General features: G+C 45.6%; 1 protein-coding gene across 1 annotated transcript in view; it reads right to left on the bottom strand.

Annotated features, from left to right (window-relative positions):
* Nucleotides 1–15,000, bottom strand: part of LOC137429336 (nebulin-like) — a 289,229-nt gene that overhangs the window by 73,280 nt on the left and 200,949 nt on the right. The window contains exons 95-100 of the mRNA XM_078779632.1: nt 4,584–4,688; nt 4,381–4,485; nt 4,178–4,282; nt 3,962–4,069; nt 3,461–3,574; nt 3,143–3,340 (exon numbers count right to left, since the gene is read on the bottom strand). Coding sequence (XP_078635758.1) covers nt 3,143–3,340; nt 3,461–3,574; nt 3,962–4,069; nt 4,178–4,282; nt 4,381–4,485; nt 4,584–4,688 — 735 coding nt within the window. The remainder of the gene's footprint in view (nt 1–3,142; nt 3,341–3,460; nt 3,575–3,961; nt 4,070–4,177; nt 4,283–4,380; nt 4,486–4,583; nt 4,689–15,000) is intronic.

Below are 15,000 nucleotides of genomic sequence, written 5' to 3'. Positions count from 1 at the left end.
AATTGTTTCAGGTAGCCTTGCATTTTTGGTAGTAGATTTGTGCACAATTAATTAATGGTTTCAGGTACCTTTGCATTTTTGGTAGTAGATTTGTGCACAATTAATTAATGGTTTCAGGTACCTTTGCATTTTTGGTCGTGGATTTGTGCACAATTAATTAATGGTTTCAGGTAGCTCTGCATTTTTGGGAGTGGATTTGTGCACAATTAATTAATGGTTTCAGGTAGCCTTGCATTTTTGGGAGTAGATTTGTGCACAATTAATTAATGGTTTCAGGTAGCTTTGCATTTTTGGTCGTAAATTTGTGCACAATTAATTAATTGTTTCAGGTACCTTTGCATTTTTGGTAGTGGATTTGTGCACAATTAATTAATTGTTTCAGGTAGCTCTGCATTTTTGGTAGTAAATTTGTGCACAATTAATTAATGGTTTCAGGTACCTTTGCATTTTTGGTAGTAAATTTGTGCACAATTAATTAATGGTTTCAGGTACCTTTGCATTTTTGGTAGTAGATTTGTGCACAATTAATTAATGGTTTCAAGTAGCTTTGCATTTTTGGTCGTAGATTTGTGCACAATTAATTAATGGTTTCAGGTAGCTTTGCATTTTTGGTAGTAGATTTGTGCACAATTAATTAATGGTTTCAGGTAGCTCTACATTTTTGGTAGTGGATTTGTGCACAATTAATTAATGGTTTCAGGTACCTTTGCATTTTTGGTAGTGGATTTGTGCACAATTAATTAATGGTTTCAGGTAGCTTTGCATTTTTGGCAGTAAATTTGTGCACAATTAAATAATGGTTTCAGGTAGCTTTGCATTTTTGGGAGTAGATTTGTGCACAATTAATTAATGGTTTCAGGTAGCTTTGCATTTTTGGTCGTAAATTTGTGCACAATTAATTAATGGTTTCAGGTAGCCTTGCATTTTTGGTAGTCGATTTGTGCACAATTAATTAATGGTTTCAGGTACCTTTGCATTTTTGGTAGTGGATTTGTGCACAATTAATTGTTTCAGGTAGCCTTGCATTTTTGGTAGTAGATTTGTGCACAATTAATTAATGGTTTCAGGTACCTTTGCATTTTTGGTAGTGGATTTGTGCACAATTAATTAATGGTTTCAGGTAGCTCTGCATTTTTGGGAGTGGATTTGTGCACAATTAATTAATGGTTTCAGGTAGCCTTGCATTTTTGGGAGTAGATTTGTGCACAATTAATTAATGGCTTCAGGTAGCTTTGCATTTTTGCTCGTAAATTTGTGCACAATTAATTAATGGTTTCAGGTACCTTTGCATTTTTGGCAGTAGATTTGTGCACAATTAATTAATGGTTTCAAGTAGCTTTGCACTTTTGGTCATAAATTTGTGCACAATTAATTAATGGTTTCAGGTAGCTTTGCATTTTTGGTCGTAAATTTGTGCACAATTAATTAATGGTTTCAGGTACCATTGCATTTTTGGAAGTGGATTTGTGCACAAGTAATTAATGAATGGTTTCAGGTAGCTTTGCATTTTTGGTCGTGGATTTGTGCACAATTAATTAATGGTTTCAGGTAGCTTTGCATTTTTGGTAGTGGATTTGTACAAAATTAATTAATGGTTTCAGGTAGCTTTGCATTTTTGGTAGTGGATTTGTCCACAATTAATTAATGGTTTCAGGTAGCTTTGCATTTTTGGTAGTAGATTTGTGCACAATTAATTAATGGTTTCAGGTACCTTTGCATTTTTGGTAGTAGATTTGTGCACAATTAATTAATGGTTTCAGGTAGCTTTGCATTTTTGGGAGTAGATTTGTGCACAATTAATTAATGGTTTCAGGTAGCTCTGCATTTTTGGAAGTGGATTTGTGCACAATTAATTGTTTCAGGTAGCTTTGCATTTTTGGTCGTAAATTTGTGCACAATTAATTAATGGTTTCAGGTAGCTTTGCATTTTTGGTAGTAAATTTGTGCACAATTAATTAATGGTTTCAGGTACCTTTGCATTTTTGGTAGTAGATTTGTGCACAATTAATTAATGGTTTCAGGTAGCTTTGCATTTTTGGTCGTAGATTTGTGCACAATTAATTAATGGTTTCAGGTCGCTCTGCATTTTTGGTCGTAAATTTGTGCACAATTCATTAATGGTTTCAGGTAGCTTTGCATTTTTGGGAGTGGATTTGTGCACAATTAATTAATGGTTTCAGGTAGCTTTGCATTTTTGGGAGTGGATTTGTGCACAAGTAATTAATGAATGGTTTCAGGTAGCTTTGCATTTTTGGTCGTGGATTTGTGCACAATTAATTAATTGTTTCAGGTAGCCTTGCATTTTTGGGAGTAGATTTGTGCACAATTAATTAATGGTTTCAGGTAGCTTTGCATTTTTGGTAGTGGATTTGTGCACAATTAATTAATGGTTTCATGTAGCTTTGCATTTTTGGGAGTAGATTTGTGCACAATTAATTAATGGTTTCAGGTAGCTTTGCATTTTTGGTAGTGGATTTGTGCAAAATTAATTAACGGTTTCAGGTAGCTTTGCATTTTTGGTAGTAGATTTGTGCACAATTAATTAATGGTTTCAGGTAGCTTTGCATTTTTGGTAGTAGATTTGTGCACAATTAATTAATGGTTTCAGGTACCTTTGCGTTTTTGGTGGTAGATTTGTGCACAATTAATTAATGGTTTCAGGTAGCTTTGCATTTTTGGGAGTAGATTTGTGCACAATTAATTAATGGTTTCAGGTAGCTTTGCATTTTTGGCAGTGGATTTGTGCACAATTAATTAATGGTTTCAGGTACCTTTGCATTTTTGGTAGTGGATTTGTGCACAATTAATTAATGGTTTCAGGTACCTTTGCATTTTTGGTTGTAGATTTGTGCACAATTAATTAATGGTTTCAGGTACCTCTGCATTTTTGTGAGTAGATTTGTGCACAATTAATTAATGGTTTCAGGTAGCTTTGCATTTTTGGTAGTGGATTTGTGCACAATTAATTAATGGTTTCAGGTAGCTTTGCATTTTTGGTCATGGATTTGTGCACAATTAATTAATGGTTTCAGGTAGCTTTGCATTTTTGGTCGTGGATTTGTGCACAATTAATTGATGGTTTCAGGTAGCTTTGCATTTTTGGTAAGGTAAAACTTCCCATGAGCAATGAGCCAGCACTCACATCACTGTTCTGCTCCTGTAGCTGTTGGTGCCGGAACAGTTCTGAAACATTGGGCTGGGAGGACCAGGTGTGCGGTATGGTCTTGTACTCCAAGTCACTGATGAGCTGCTGGCCCTTCTTAGCCGCTACGATCTCCAGCATGTCCGGCATTAGATGGTATTTGTCCTTTTCCCTGTGGTAGGTGGCCCTGTACACCAGCTGAACATATTTTGGGGAAATATAGCCCAAGGGTCAGAATGATTTCACAAGGTATATTGAATGAAGAAATAAATATTTCAGATCAAAGGTAAGTTTTTGGACTTTTCTGGCCGTCCTTACATTGCTGCTGAGATTTCCTGCATGGGCCGCGTTCTTCATCCTGATGTCATCTTCTATGCTCTTCGGTTGGCAGAAGTGCATCTTAATACGTTCATACTCCTCCTTGTATTTCCTCTGTGTCCAGTACGTACAGACACATACATAGCCGAAGCACACGTCACTTTCTTGTCAGTTTAAAACGGACCTTAGACTTTCAAAACTGTGACCAGTTACACAAATGGGCCTAAACTCACAAATGATAGATCATAAAGTTACACAAATGATAGATCCTATTGCACTGGTCCCAAACACAGTCTATGTCCAAGTGTTGCAGACATATATAGACCAACAGACCTAGCTAGTCGTACAAATCCAGAGTGTGCCCCATGGCCTAGTGACATGAACCGAGACACATGACATACACAGCCGAGTCACATGAACCCAAACTCTCAGGTTATGGCCTCGTCACAAAGATTCAGTTAATAAATTATTAGTTAAATAACAGGATATAATAAAACCCACCTGGCTCAAGATGTTTTTAATAGACCTTGCAAGTTCGATATCCTTGGAATCCAAAGGAATTGAATATCCTGTGGCTTTTAATTTCTCCCAAGCATCTTTGTACAAATTCTGAAAATTGAGAAGATGATACGTTAGTTTGCACTATCGATGATGTCAGACGAATCAGCACTTTTGTAAAATGATGTAATTAATTAATTAATTAATTATAATTCTTACATTGCTGAAGAGCTTCTGCAATTGGGCCACGTGTACGTTGTTCAAAGAGTCCAGGACAGAAGTGTAATGGCCTTTGTCAAGGTTGTATGCTTTCTTGTAGTTAATCTGAAACGACACAATAATGATATGGGCACCTGCAGAATCTGTCATCTGAAAGAATTGTTTATCGGGTGTGCAGCATTAAACTAAAAGGTGAGACTCACATCACTCAACTGAGATGCGCTCTGTTGTGCCGTCAAGTAGGCAGGAGTGTCCGTGATGACGGTAAATTGGCCGAGCTGAGCCTTTGCCGCCATGCGGTACTTTTCCTGCCATAAAAGAAGAAATATAAACTCCAGTATTTATTTTCTGCGGTAAAAAAAAGAAAAAGAAAGGAAAAAAGGACCAATCGCAAAGCTTTCCTCACATTGCTTTGGTATGCGTTGGCATCTCTAGCACGCAGGTATTCTGGAGTGTCGCACACGATGCAGCCCAAACCTTTCATCCAGTTCAGGTCATCCTTGTAAATGCTCTGTCTCACACAATTCAAGGGCTGTGTTAACAAACACTTCAAACGTCCTTCAAACAATGGTAACATATGACCGTGCTGGTCGGCAATTCAATTAAAATATCGTTACGTGGAAAGAGAGGGAGCGGGGTTTGGGGGGTAGGGGGGAGGGAGGTGTCCATAACGAGACTGTGGTAAGAATAGCATGGACCACGTGACCGTGAAGGTTAGATTATACTTGTATCAGAGAAAATGTCAGTGTAAGTCGTCTTGTTAAATATGCACTGAGGAAGCAGTGAGCCACACCAGCCCTGTGCCCCACTAGCCAGTATCACACCAGGCCTGTGCTGCACCAACCCTGGGTATACATACATACATACATACATACATACATACATACATACATACATACATACATACATACATACATACATACATACATACATACATACATACATATATATATATATATATATTGTTGCGAATATGGAATTTGGCCTCCATATCCGCTTGTAAATATTCCCCTATCTTCTCCGATACTCCCCAACTCTCCCCTTACCCCATTCCCTAGTCCCATTGTCTGTAAACAACACCCATTAGAGCCGATCTTCCCCTTCATCCCCCCATTAAATGTCGTGCCCAGGTCCCCCGCACCACACGTAGACAATTATAGGACATCTTGCTAGTTATTCTTAATCTATGTCAGTTAAGGACTTGTTTCCATTAATTATGACTCTTCGTTGCACCAGAATGTGATGATATGGCACCAGTAGGAGTTTAGGACCTTCCCATACCTCCCCGCATCTCTTCCCATCATCTCAAGCTCCAACAACAACCACAACAACAGCGGCTTTGCGTCCTCACTCCGGCTCGGTTGGCCGCCATTGAACATGTGCTCGACGGGGTTACCCAGAAGGGGGCTCCCTGTCGGCCCCTCGTCAAGGGCGGAGCCGGTAACCCCCGCACCCAATGAGAAGCCATGGGCCGATGCCAGATGGGGCGGAGCTAACGAGCGAGGGCGTGACTCCCCGCCGGATATACGCGGCCCCGCGCCGGACGTGACGTCAGATGCGCCCCGAGCTTGGAAGGACAAGACGCCACCCTCCCGAGCGCTGAGCGACCTCCCCGGCATCTCCACCAAAGTCGCGACCCACGAGCGCTGAGCGACCTCCCCGCATCTGCTGGACACCATCGTACGCGATTCTGTCCCTGAGCCAGGTGCACCTGAGCCATCGACTGCCGCTTTCCTGGCCATCAAACCCCGTGTGAGTGAGCCTTGTCCCGTTTATCTGTGGTCTGTCTAGGGTTAATATAAGAGTGTGTTTAAGTGCCCACCTTCCTATGTTTCCCTCTTGTCCTTGTAATCTAACCTTTTTCCGTACGAATATACTTGAGAACTGAACCCCTGGTGTCGTATTGTGTCATTATAACCCAGCCGGGTGTCTTCTCTTTCCTATTGAGCCAGCGTAGCGCGATTAGTCAACATTCGGGCACAATCGGGTAACTTGTACGGATACGGCGGCCATCCCGCTCGGCCCACCATACCATCAAAGTCGTATCTGTAACAATTGGTGTCGAGGAGTGAGATTGGACCCGGAGCGCGTTTACGCGCTCGAAATTATAACAGCGAAATTTGATTGTGTTTTACAAAAAAAAAAAAAAATATATAATAAAAACCCGAATTTTGAAAGTCGCGCTATGGCGGATCAAGACAGCTGGGGTCCGGTAGGGGAGAGTGAGGCAGGGTCGGTCCAGGACCAAATTGAGGGACGTGAGGAGAGCGAAGCAGCGAGGGTAGCAGACGCGCAAAATGGCGCCTCGCTGGTCACCGCGCCCGTGACCGTGGCAGCGCCCCTGGTGGATCCGAACCTTTTTATGTTGCAAATGAGGGCCCTTATGGAACGAATAGAGGGCCAAATGGGGGTAATGGGGAACCGGATGGATGCTCAGAGTGAGCAAATGAGGGTTGATAGTGGGCGATTAGAGGGCCAAATGAGGGGTACCGGTGAGAAGTTAGACAATAATTTTGAGGAGTTAGACAAGAAAATTGGGAAGTTAGACAATAATTTTGAGGGGTTAGACAACGGGATAAAAGAGGTGAAACATGGGTTAACGGGGGTAGAAAATAGAATGGCTGCCCAGGAGAATCAGATAGAGGGAGTGAAAAATGGGTTAGAGGGGTTAGAAAACAGTATGGAAGGCAAATTGAGGGACATGAGGGACCAAGCGGAAAGGGAAGTTAAACAAATGGAGCAGCAGATAGAGGGGGTCAGAATGGGGGTAGAAACCAAACTGGATGCTCACAGGGAGGAAATGGAGCAGATGAGGGTGGCATCTGGGCAGGAGATGCAAGTGATGGGAGAGGAGATCAGAAGAGGAGTGAGTGAGGAGGTCGGAGGAGTGCGCGAGGAGGTGAGGCACTGTAAGGAGCACATGGAAAAGGAGGTGAGAAAGGGGACTGTAAAGTTACAAGGGGGCATAGAGGACCTGACGCAGGAGGTGGAGCAGCTGACGGTGGGACAGACGGAGTTAGTGGAGCAGGTTCAAAGGAACACTGCGGTATTAGGGGGGTTAAAAGCGACACAAAACGACATAAAAAATGACTTGATAGCGACAAAGAGGGAATGTCAGATGGTACGTGAGGGACTGACAACGAGGCTGGACGAGGTGATAGAGGTTATGGAGACGAAGGACCGGCAGGTGAGGACGCACATGGAAACGGTCAAGGTAGCCTTGGAGGACGAGCTTGAGGAGACGTACCGGGGAATAAAAGAGGTGAAGCACAAATTAGAAGAAGTGGAAGAAGGGATGAGTGAAATTAAGAAGCGACGGAGAGGGGATAAGAAGGAGATAAAGGAGGAGATAAAAGAATTGGTCCAAAGTCTGTGTTTGGATCGTGATGATGTGCTCATTAACCGGATGAGGGATTCGCAGGTGATGGAGGAGAAGCGAAGAGGAAGAGGACCCGGTGTAAGTGGTGACCAATATGGTCGTGCGTATGATGCGCCAGGGGATTTAATAAGCTTGGGGGTCGAGATGGACCCGGGTGTTCGTGAGAGGCCGTTGGTGAAGTGTGCGACAGGTCTGGTGTGCGAAAGAGGAGGTGTGCGAGAAAGTCCGACTCTGGGGTGTGTGAGGAAAAAGTGCGTGCCAAGGAGTGAGGGTGCTGGCGAGAGTGAGTCGGTCGTAGCGCGTGTGCGAGGGGGCACATGGAAGCGCGGTGTGGTGAGTGTTACAGAGGATGTGACGGGAGAGTGTGCGCGAGGAAGGTGTGTGACGGACAGGTGCATGGGGAAAGAGTGCGCTGTCAAAGGCAAGGAAGAATGCACACCTGTGGTGAGTGTTACAGAGGGTGTGACGGGAGAGTGTGCGCGAGGAAGGTGTGTGACGGACAGGTGCATGGGGAAAGAGTGCGCTGTCAAAGGCAAGGAAGAATGCACACCTGTGGTGAGTGTTACAGAGGGTGTGACGGGAGAGTGTGCGCGAGGAAGGTGTGTGACGGACAGGTGCATGGGGAAAGAGTGCGCTGTCAAAGGCAAGGAAGAATGCACACCTGTGGTGAGTGTTACAGAGGGTGTGACGGGAGAGTGTGCGCGAGGAAGGTGTGTGACGGACAGGTGCATGGGGAAAGAGTGCGCTGTCAAGAGTAAGGGTGAGTGCGCTGTCAGGAATGGAGGTGAAAGTAGTGAGAGTGACATGGAGCGTGAGTTAGTTGTGACAGGTGAGCGAGGATGTACACCTGGGATGGAAGGATGCACACCTGGAATGGTAGAGCGTGAGTGGGAATGCACGCTGGAGTTGGTGGTGAGGCACGTGGTTGGGTGTGCGAATGAGGGCACACCTGTGATTGTCACAGAGGAGGTGACCGAGGAGGGGGTGCGAAGCGGTGTATTGGTGAGGTGTGCGACCAACGAATGTGTGCCAAAGTGTTCGGTGGTCAGGTGTGTGACCAAGGCTGTGAGTGGAATGAGGGTACCTGGGTGTGTAAGGAAAGGTACGAGGAGCATGGGCACAGCTGGATGTGTGAGCAAGGAACGGGCTGCGGGGTGTAAGCGTCCAGGTGAAGCATCGACGTTACACGGGTTAGAGGTTAGAGCGACTTTTAGCCGAAGCAGGCCCTCGGTGCGTGCCGGGCCTCGCTTTGAACGGCCGCGTCCAGGCTCCACTAGGCGGAGCTGGCAGCCCGATAGGAAGGGTCGTTATGGCGACCACGTTTTGTTGAGACGTGCCGGCAGGTCGAGATCGGGACATTGGATGGCTCCACGCCGAGGTGGTGCGTGGGATCTCGGCACGGGTAAGCCCCCGTCCCTGCACCGAGTGCCGGACGCATCCAGCCGCTGGCACAAAACAACCAGCATCCATTGCTTGGCTTTACGAAGCCGGGCTTTGGACAGGGATTGGCGCACCGAGAGGTATTAGTGAGTAGACTGGGTGATGAGGTTAGTGTTTTGGACCCAAAATTAGAGAAAAGCAAAATTTGATGATTGGCAAGGGATTGGCAGTAGTGATTGGCAGATGATGGGCAGTGATTGGCAAATTTTTAATTTGTTGCAATTTGATGTGCGAAATTGGTAGTGAGAGACCCCCGATGTAGTGGGATGGCAAATCCACCATCCTTCCCATGGGGGGGCAAAGGAGCAATAGTTTATGGGGTGTATGGCAGTGAAAACTAGCCCGGGTGGGTTAGGATATGGTGTGTAGGGATCTAGCGAAGATTGACATTAGGTAACGTTAAGATTAGTTAGTGACTGATACCTGTAGTGGGGACGCAGGTAGATTAGTATGGATGATAATGACGAGGGAGCGCAATAGTTTAAAGGGACGACTGGGAAGCGCAAGTTTCAGAAGGGAGTAGTTAGCTGAGATGATGCTGTGTGTGTGAGAATTGAACAGGTGTGATTGCACAGGTGTGCAACTGGACAGGTGTGTGGAGCAGTGTATGAGTAGTGAGTGTTGTGGATCAGCGCGAATGCGCTTGGGGAGAGAAGGGTGCCGGTGGCACCAGGTGTGAGAGCACAGGTGTGCAAGTACAGGTGTGTGGAGAAAGTTGGAGTAAGTGGTACGGAGTGGTGTGCATGGTGCGAAGGTGTGGATGGGGGAAGAGTGGACCCCCATCACGGATACCCGGGGCGGGTAGTGTAAGTGTTAGGTAGAGGGTGCAGGTAAATTGTGGTTGGATATTGGCATTTGTGGTGGGGTTGCAGAATGGTGTTGTGGATGGGTGCATTAGTGTTGTGGAAATGGCTGGGCGTGTAGCCTGTTAGTGTGTGTAGTTGGTTGGGCACTCCACCACTGTGAGGATGTCGGCCAGGTGAGGCCGCAGGTGGGCTCTGGGAGCCGGTAGAGTTGTGGATGGGGCCCGAGGATCCGGAGGACGGACCCGGGTAGCCCAGTGCCAGAGAGGGCACCGAGTGGGGAGAGTGCCAGAGGGCCTTCCCCAGGTAGTTAGGTTAGGGCAAGGAGCAGGTAAGCTCGGAGGCAACTGCAGTGGTGGAGGTGTGCAGGTGGGTAGACCCACTGGGAGAGGTACACGCCACAGCCCAGAAATTGTACGAGGGCACCGGGAGATGAATCGGGGGAGTGAGACCCCAAATTGAAGGGCACCACAGTTTGGCCAATGGGAATTGGTTGTTTAGAACCAATAGTGTAAGAGGGCCAATGGTTGGCCGGAGAAAGACCCCGGGTAGTGTAAAGTTGTTAAAGTCATTTAGGAGATAGTTAGGATTGATGAACCTGTCGCACCATACGCAGCCACTTGCCTGAGGTGATGATGATGACTCCACACCTGTGTTTTCCTTGTTCTGTGTGCAGGAAATAAGGATTGCTGTATTGGATTGGTGAGACGCATCACGACGTGGATGAGACATTGGGGTGATTCCATCTCTCCCTCCCTAGGAGGGACTGATGATGAATTGGTAATGGCAAATTTTGATGTTCAGTTGGAGATGGCAAATTTTGATGAGAGTTGAAAATGGCAAATTTGATTGGTTAGGAGGGAGAGAAGACGAATTTGGTATATGGGAGGAACGGGGAAGACAGTGGGGATGTTTGTTGATTTGTAAAGTAGATGTTTATGAGTAGTGTTGTGTTGTGTGGATGCAGTAAGGGGTAAGGGAGGGGCCATGTAGGTTACCTGGTGGGGGGGGGGGCGTACGATAGGAACGTACCTGTCTCACCTGGTTCCCATGTGCCCCCAGTGTGCATTACCTTATATTGCGTGCACTTTTGCGCCCTTACCACCTTACTCACTTGTTTCTTCTTTTGTCTCCCACCTCCGAGGATCTGGCTTTGGGGTAGAGAGAGAGGAGAGAGAGGTGCTGGCTGCGCAGTTGTGGGCCTGCACTTTCGCTGTTCGCTGCCTGGATCGGTACACCATATGGACCGCAATGTTTGTGGCCACCCACAATGGACCGCAGTTCGTTTGCGGCCAAGCACCACCCGGGGATGGACCTATGGGTCAACGTGGCACCTATGCCATACAGGTGAACCACTTTTAGTTAACACCAAGTGCACCACAAGAAGAGCAAGAGACACCTGCAGGGTTAGGGGTTGTTGAAGTTATTTTTATTCCAATGAACAATGGTGACTGCACCGATTGGTGGTGGGGTGGTGCTGTTGATGCTCGGGAAAGGGTGCTCTGCACGTTATTAAAGGCCGTCGGCCACAGAGCACTCGTGGGTTGGTGTATCGATGTTGGCAAGCGCGCTCTCTCTATGCATAACATCTGCATGTGTTCCTCCAAAAACAGGTCCTGGATCGTAGTGTAAATAGCAGCGTAGTCTTGTAAATAATGCTCCCTACCGGCTGTATGTGTAGTTTGCGAATTCTTTCCGGATTCGGTTATCCTGTGGGTGTGTTTCTGTGAGGAGAAGGGTGCAACGTCGCAGGGGGACATATTTACTCATTTGTGAATATCTGTAAAACTGTCGCACTCAGGGTAGAGTTAATAGTAGAGGGAACTACATTGCGTGCCACACTAAAGTAGGTAAAAATTTATCGGGTCGGGACGCCCCGAGGGTAGAGAAGGGTGCAATGTTGCGAATATGGAATTTGGCCTCCATATCCGCTTGTAAATATTCCCCTATCTTCTCCGATACTCCCCAACTCTCCCCTTACCCCATTCCCTAGTCCCATTGTCTGTAAACAACACCCATTAGAGCCGATCTTCCCCTTCATCCCCCCATTAAATGTCGTGCCCAGGTCCCCCGCACCACACGTAGACAATTATAGGACATCTTGCTAGTTATTCTTAATCTATGTCAGTTAAGGACTTGTTTCCATTAATTATGACTCTTCGTTGCACCAGAATGTGATGATATGGCACCAGTAGGAGTTTAGGACCTTCCCATACCTCCCCGCATCTCTTCCCATCATCTCAAGCTCCAACAACAACCACAACAACAGCGGCTTTGCGTCCTCACTCCGGCTCGGTTGGCCGCCATTGAACATGTGCTCGACGGGGTTACCCAGAAGGGGGCTCCCTGTCGGCCCCTCGTCAAGGGCGGAGCCGGTAACCCCCGCACCCAATGAGAAGCCATGGGCCGATGCCAGATGGGGCGGAGCTAACGAGCGAGGGCGTGACTCCCCGCCGGATATACGCGGCCCCGCGCCGGACGTGACGTCAGATGCGCCCCGAGCTTGGAAGGACAAGACGCCACCCTCCCGAGCGCTGAGCGACCTCCCCGGCATCTCCACCAAAGTCGCGACCCACGAGCGCTGAGCGACCTCCCCGCATCTGCTGGACACCACCGTACGCGATTCTGTCCCTGAGCCAGGTGCACCTGAGCCATCGACTGCCGCTTTCCTGGCCATCAAACCCCGTGTGAGTGAGCCTTGTCCCGTTTATCTGTGGTCTGTCTAGGGTTAATATAAGAGTGTGTTTAAGTGCCCACCTTCCTATGTTTCCCTCTTGTCCTTGTAATCTAACCTTTTTCCGTACGAATATACTTGAGAACTGAACCCCTGGTGTCGTATTGTGTCATTATAACCCAGCCGGGTGTCTTCTCTTTCCTATTGAGCCAGCGTAGCGCGATTAGTCAACATTCGGGCACAATCGGGTAACTTGTACGGATACGGCGGCCATCCCGCTCGGCCCACCATACCATCAAAGTCGTATCTGTAACAATATATATATATATATATATATATATATATATATATATATATATATATATATATATATATATATATATATACACAGTCACGTGAAAAAGTAAGTACACCCCATGTAAAGTTTTGACTTTATCAACATATTTCAACATACAGCTATTTGATCCTCATTTCAACAATATTGATAGATAAAGGTGATATAATATAACAAATATCATGAAACATTTACATTTTGTAGTCCATTGTATAATTTAAATAAACATAAATGCAAATTTCGCATGTGGAAAAAGTAAGTACAACCTTGGCTCTAATCGGTGGTATTGCCCCCTTTGGCAGAAACAACCTCAAGTAGGCGTTTCTTATAACTGTCTACCAGTCTCTGACATCGACTGGGAGAAATTTTTGCCCACTCCTCCATGCAGAATTCTTTCAGCTGTGCGATGTTTGAGGGGTTTCTTGCATGCACAGCTCGTTTCAAGTCCCCCCCACACCATCTCGATGGGATTTAGATCCGGGCTTTGACTTGGCCATTCCAGAACCCTCCATTTCTTTCTTTTCAGCCATTCCTTGGTGGATTTACTGGTATGTTTCGGGTCATTGTCATGTTGCAAGGTCCACCTTCGGTTGAGCTTCAACTTTCCGACAGATGGCCTCACCTTATCCTCAAGCACCCTCTGGTACAATGAAGAATTCATCGTGGATTTAGTCAGGTTCACTATGTCAATAAATTATATTTCGTTCAAAATCATGGTAGATTAGCAAACCTATACGTTTTTGGAAAGGTTATAGCATAAGGAAACTAAAAATCAATGTTTACATTTGGAGAGATACCTGTATGGCGGCCATTTTGGATTTTCAAAATGGCCACTGTAAAATACATATTTTGTTCTATTTCTGCCTCTAATTACCCTAAAAACTTTTTAAAATATACTAAACCTATATTTTCAGGGACAAGGAATCCAATGAAAGTATCAAATTAGTGCTATGGGGAATGGTAAGACACGAATCAAAGGTTTTGAATTGCAAAATAGTCTTTATATTCGCGATAAGTTGCATGATCAAATACATGTTATCATTTTGTACAGGCAGTTAATAACATCAAAATGTGTCACAATAATTCATATCACCAAACATACACAGGCAGTCAGCAAAATCATATATACACATGCAGTCAGTATAACTTCACATCTACACAGGCAGTCAATGACAAAATATACACAGGCAGTCAATGGCATCAAACATACACGATTACAGAATATGCCATTTAGAGTTCGTCATCACTGTCCTGTGTGTCGTATCCGACAATATAGTCCGCATCGTTTTCACAGTCCGTTCCACACAAGCAAAGGTCGGTCAAATTGATTGGCAAATCGAATTGGTCGAATGAATGGTCGATCGAATCGAATTCGATGAATCGAATCGAATCGAATCGATCGAATTGGTCGAATGGTCGATCGAAGCGATTGGTCGAATTGGTCGAATGGAATTGGTCGATTGGTCGAATTGGTCGAATCGAATTGGTCGGAATTGGCAAATGTAAACATTGATTTTCAGATTTTCCATGTAATAACGTTTCCAAAAATGTATAGGTTTGCTAATCTACCATGATTTTGAACGAAAAAACATAGTGAACCTGACTAATTCTATGATGGTGAGCTGCCCAGGCCCTGATGCAGCAAAGCTGCCCCAAACCATAATATTTCCACCACCGTGCTTTACAGTTGGTATCAGGTTCTTGTGGTCAAATACTGTCTTTGGTTTTCATGAAACATGTCTTCTGGTACTGTGTCCAAATAGCTCTACCTTTGACTCATCTGTGCAGAGCACATAGTTCCAGAAGTGCTGGTCTTTGCCTGGGTGTTCATTGGCAAACGTTAGTCTTGCCCTGATGTTCTTTCTGGACAGCAAAGGTTTCCTCCTGGCACACCTCCCATGCAGATCAAATTTGTGCAGCCTCTTTCTAATGGTAGACTCGTGCACTTTGACATCAACAGTGGCAAGAGCTACCTGTAGGTCCCGTGATGACATTCTGGGGTTCTTCGAGACTTCTTTCAGCATCTTGCGGTCTGCTCTCGGGCTGAACTTGCTGGGGCGGCCTGGCCTGAACAAGTTGGCAGTTGTTTGGAATCTTCTCCACTTGTAGATGATCTTCCGGAAAATCGAATGATTGATTTCAAATTGTTTGGAGATCTTTTAAAATCCCTTCCCAGACTCGTAGGCATCTATA

This window comes from Myxine glutinosa, chromosome 6 (assembly GCF_964187855.1).
Source record: "Myxine glutinosa chromosome 6, kmMyxGlut1.1, whole genome shotgun sequence".
Classification (NCBI taxonomy): domain Eukaryota; kingdom Metazoa; phylum Chordata; class Myxini; order Myxiniformes; family Myxinidae; genus Myxine; species Myxine glutinosa.
Note: the sequence above shows the minus strand (reverse complement) of the source record. Positions and strands in the feature narration are given on the sequence as shown.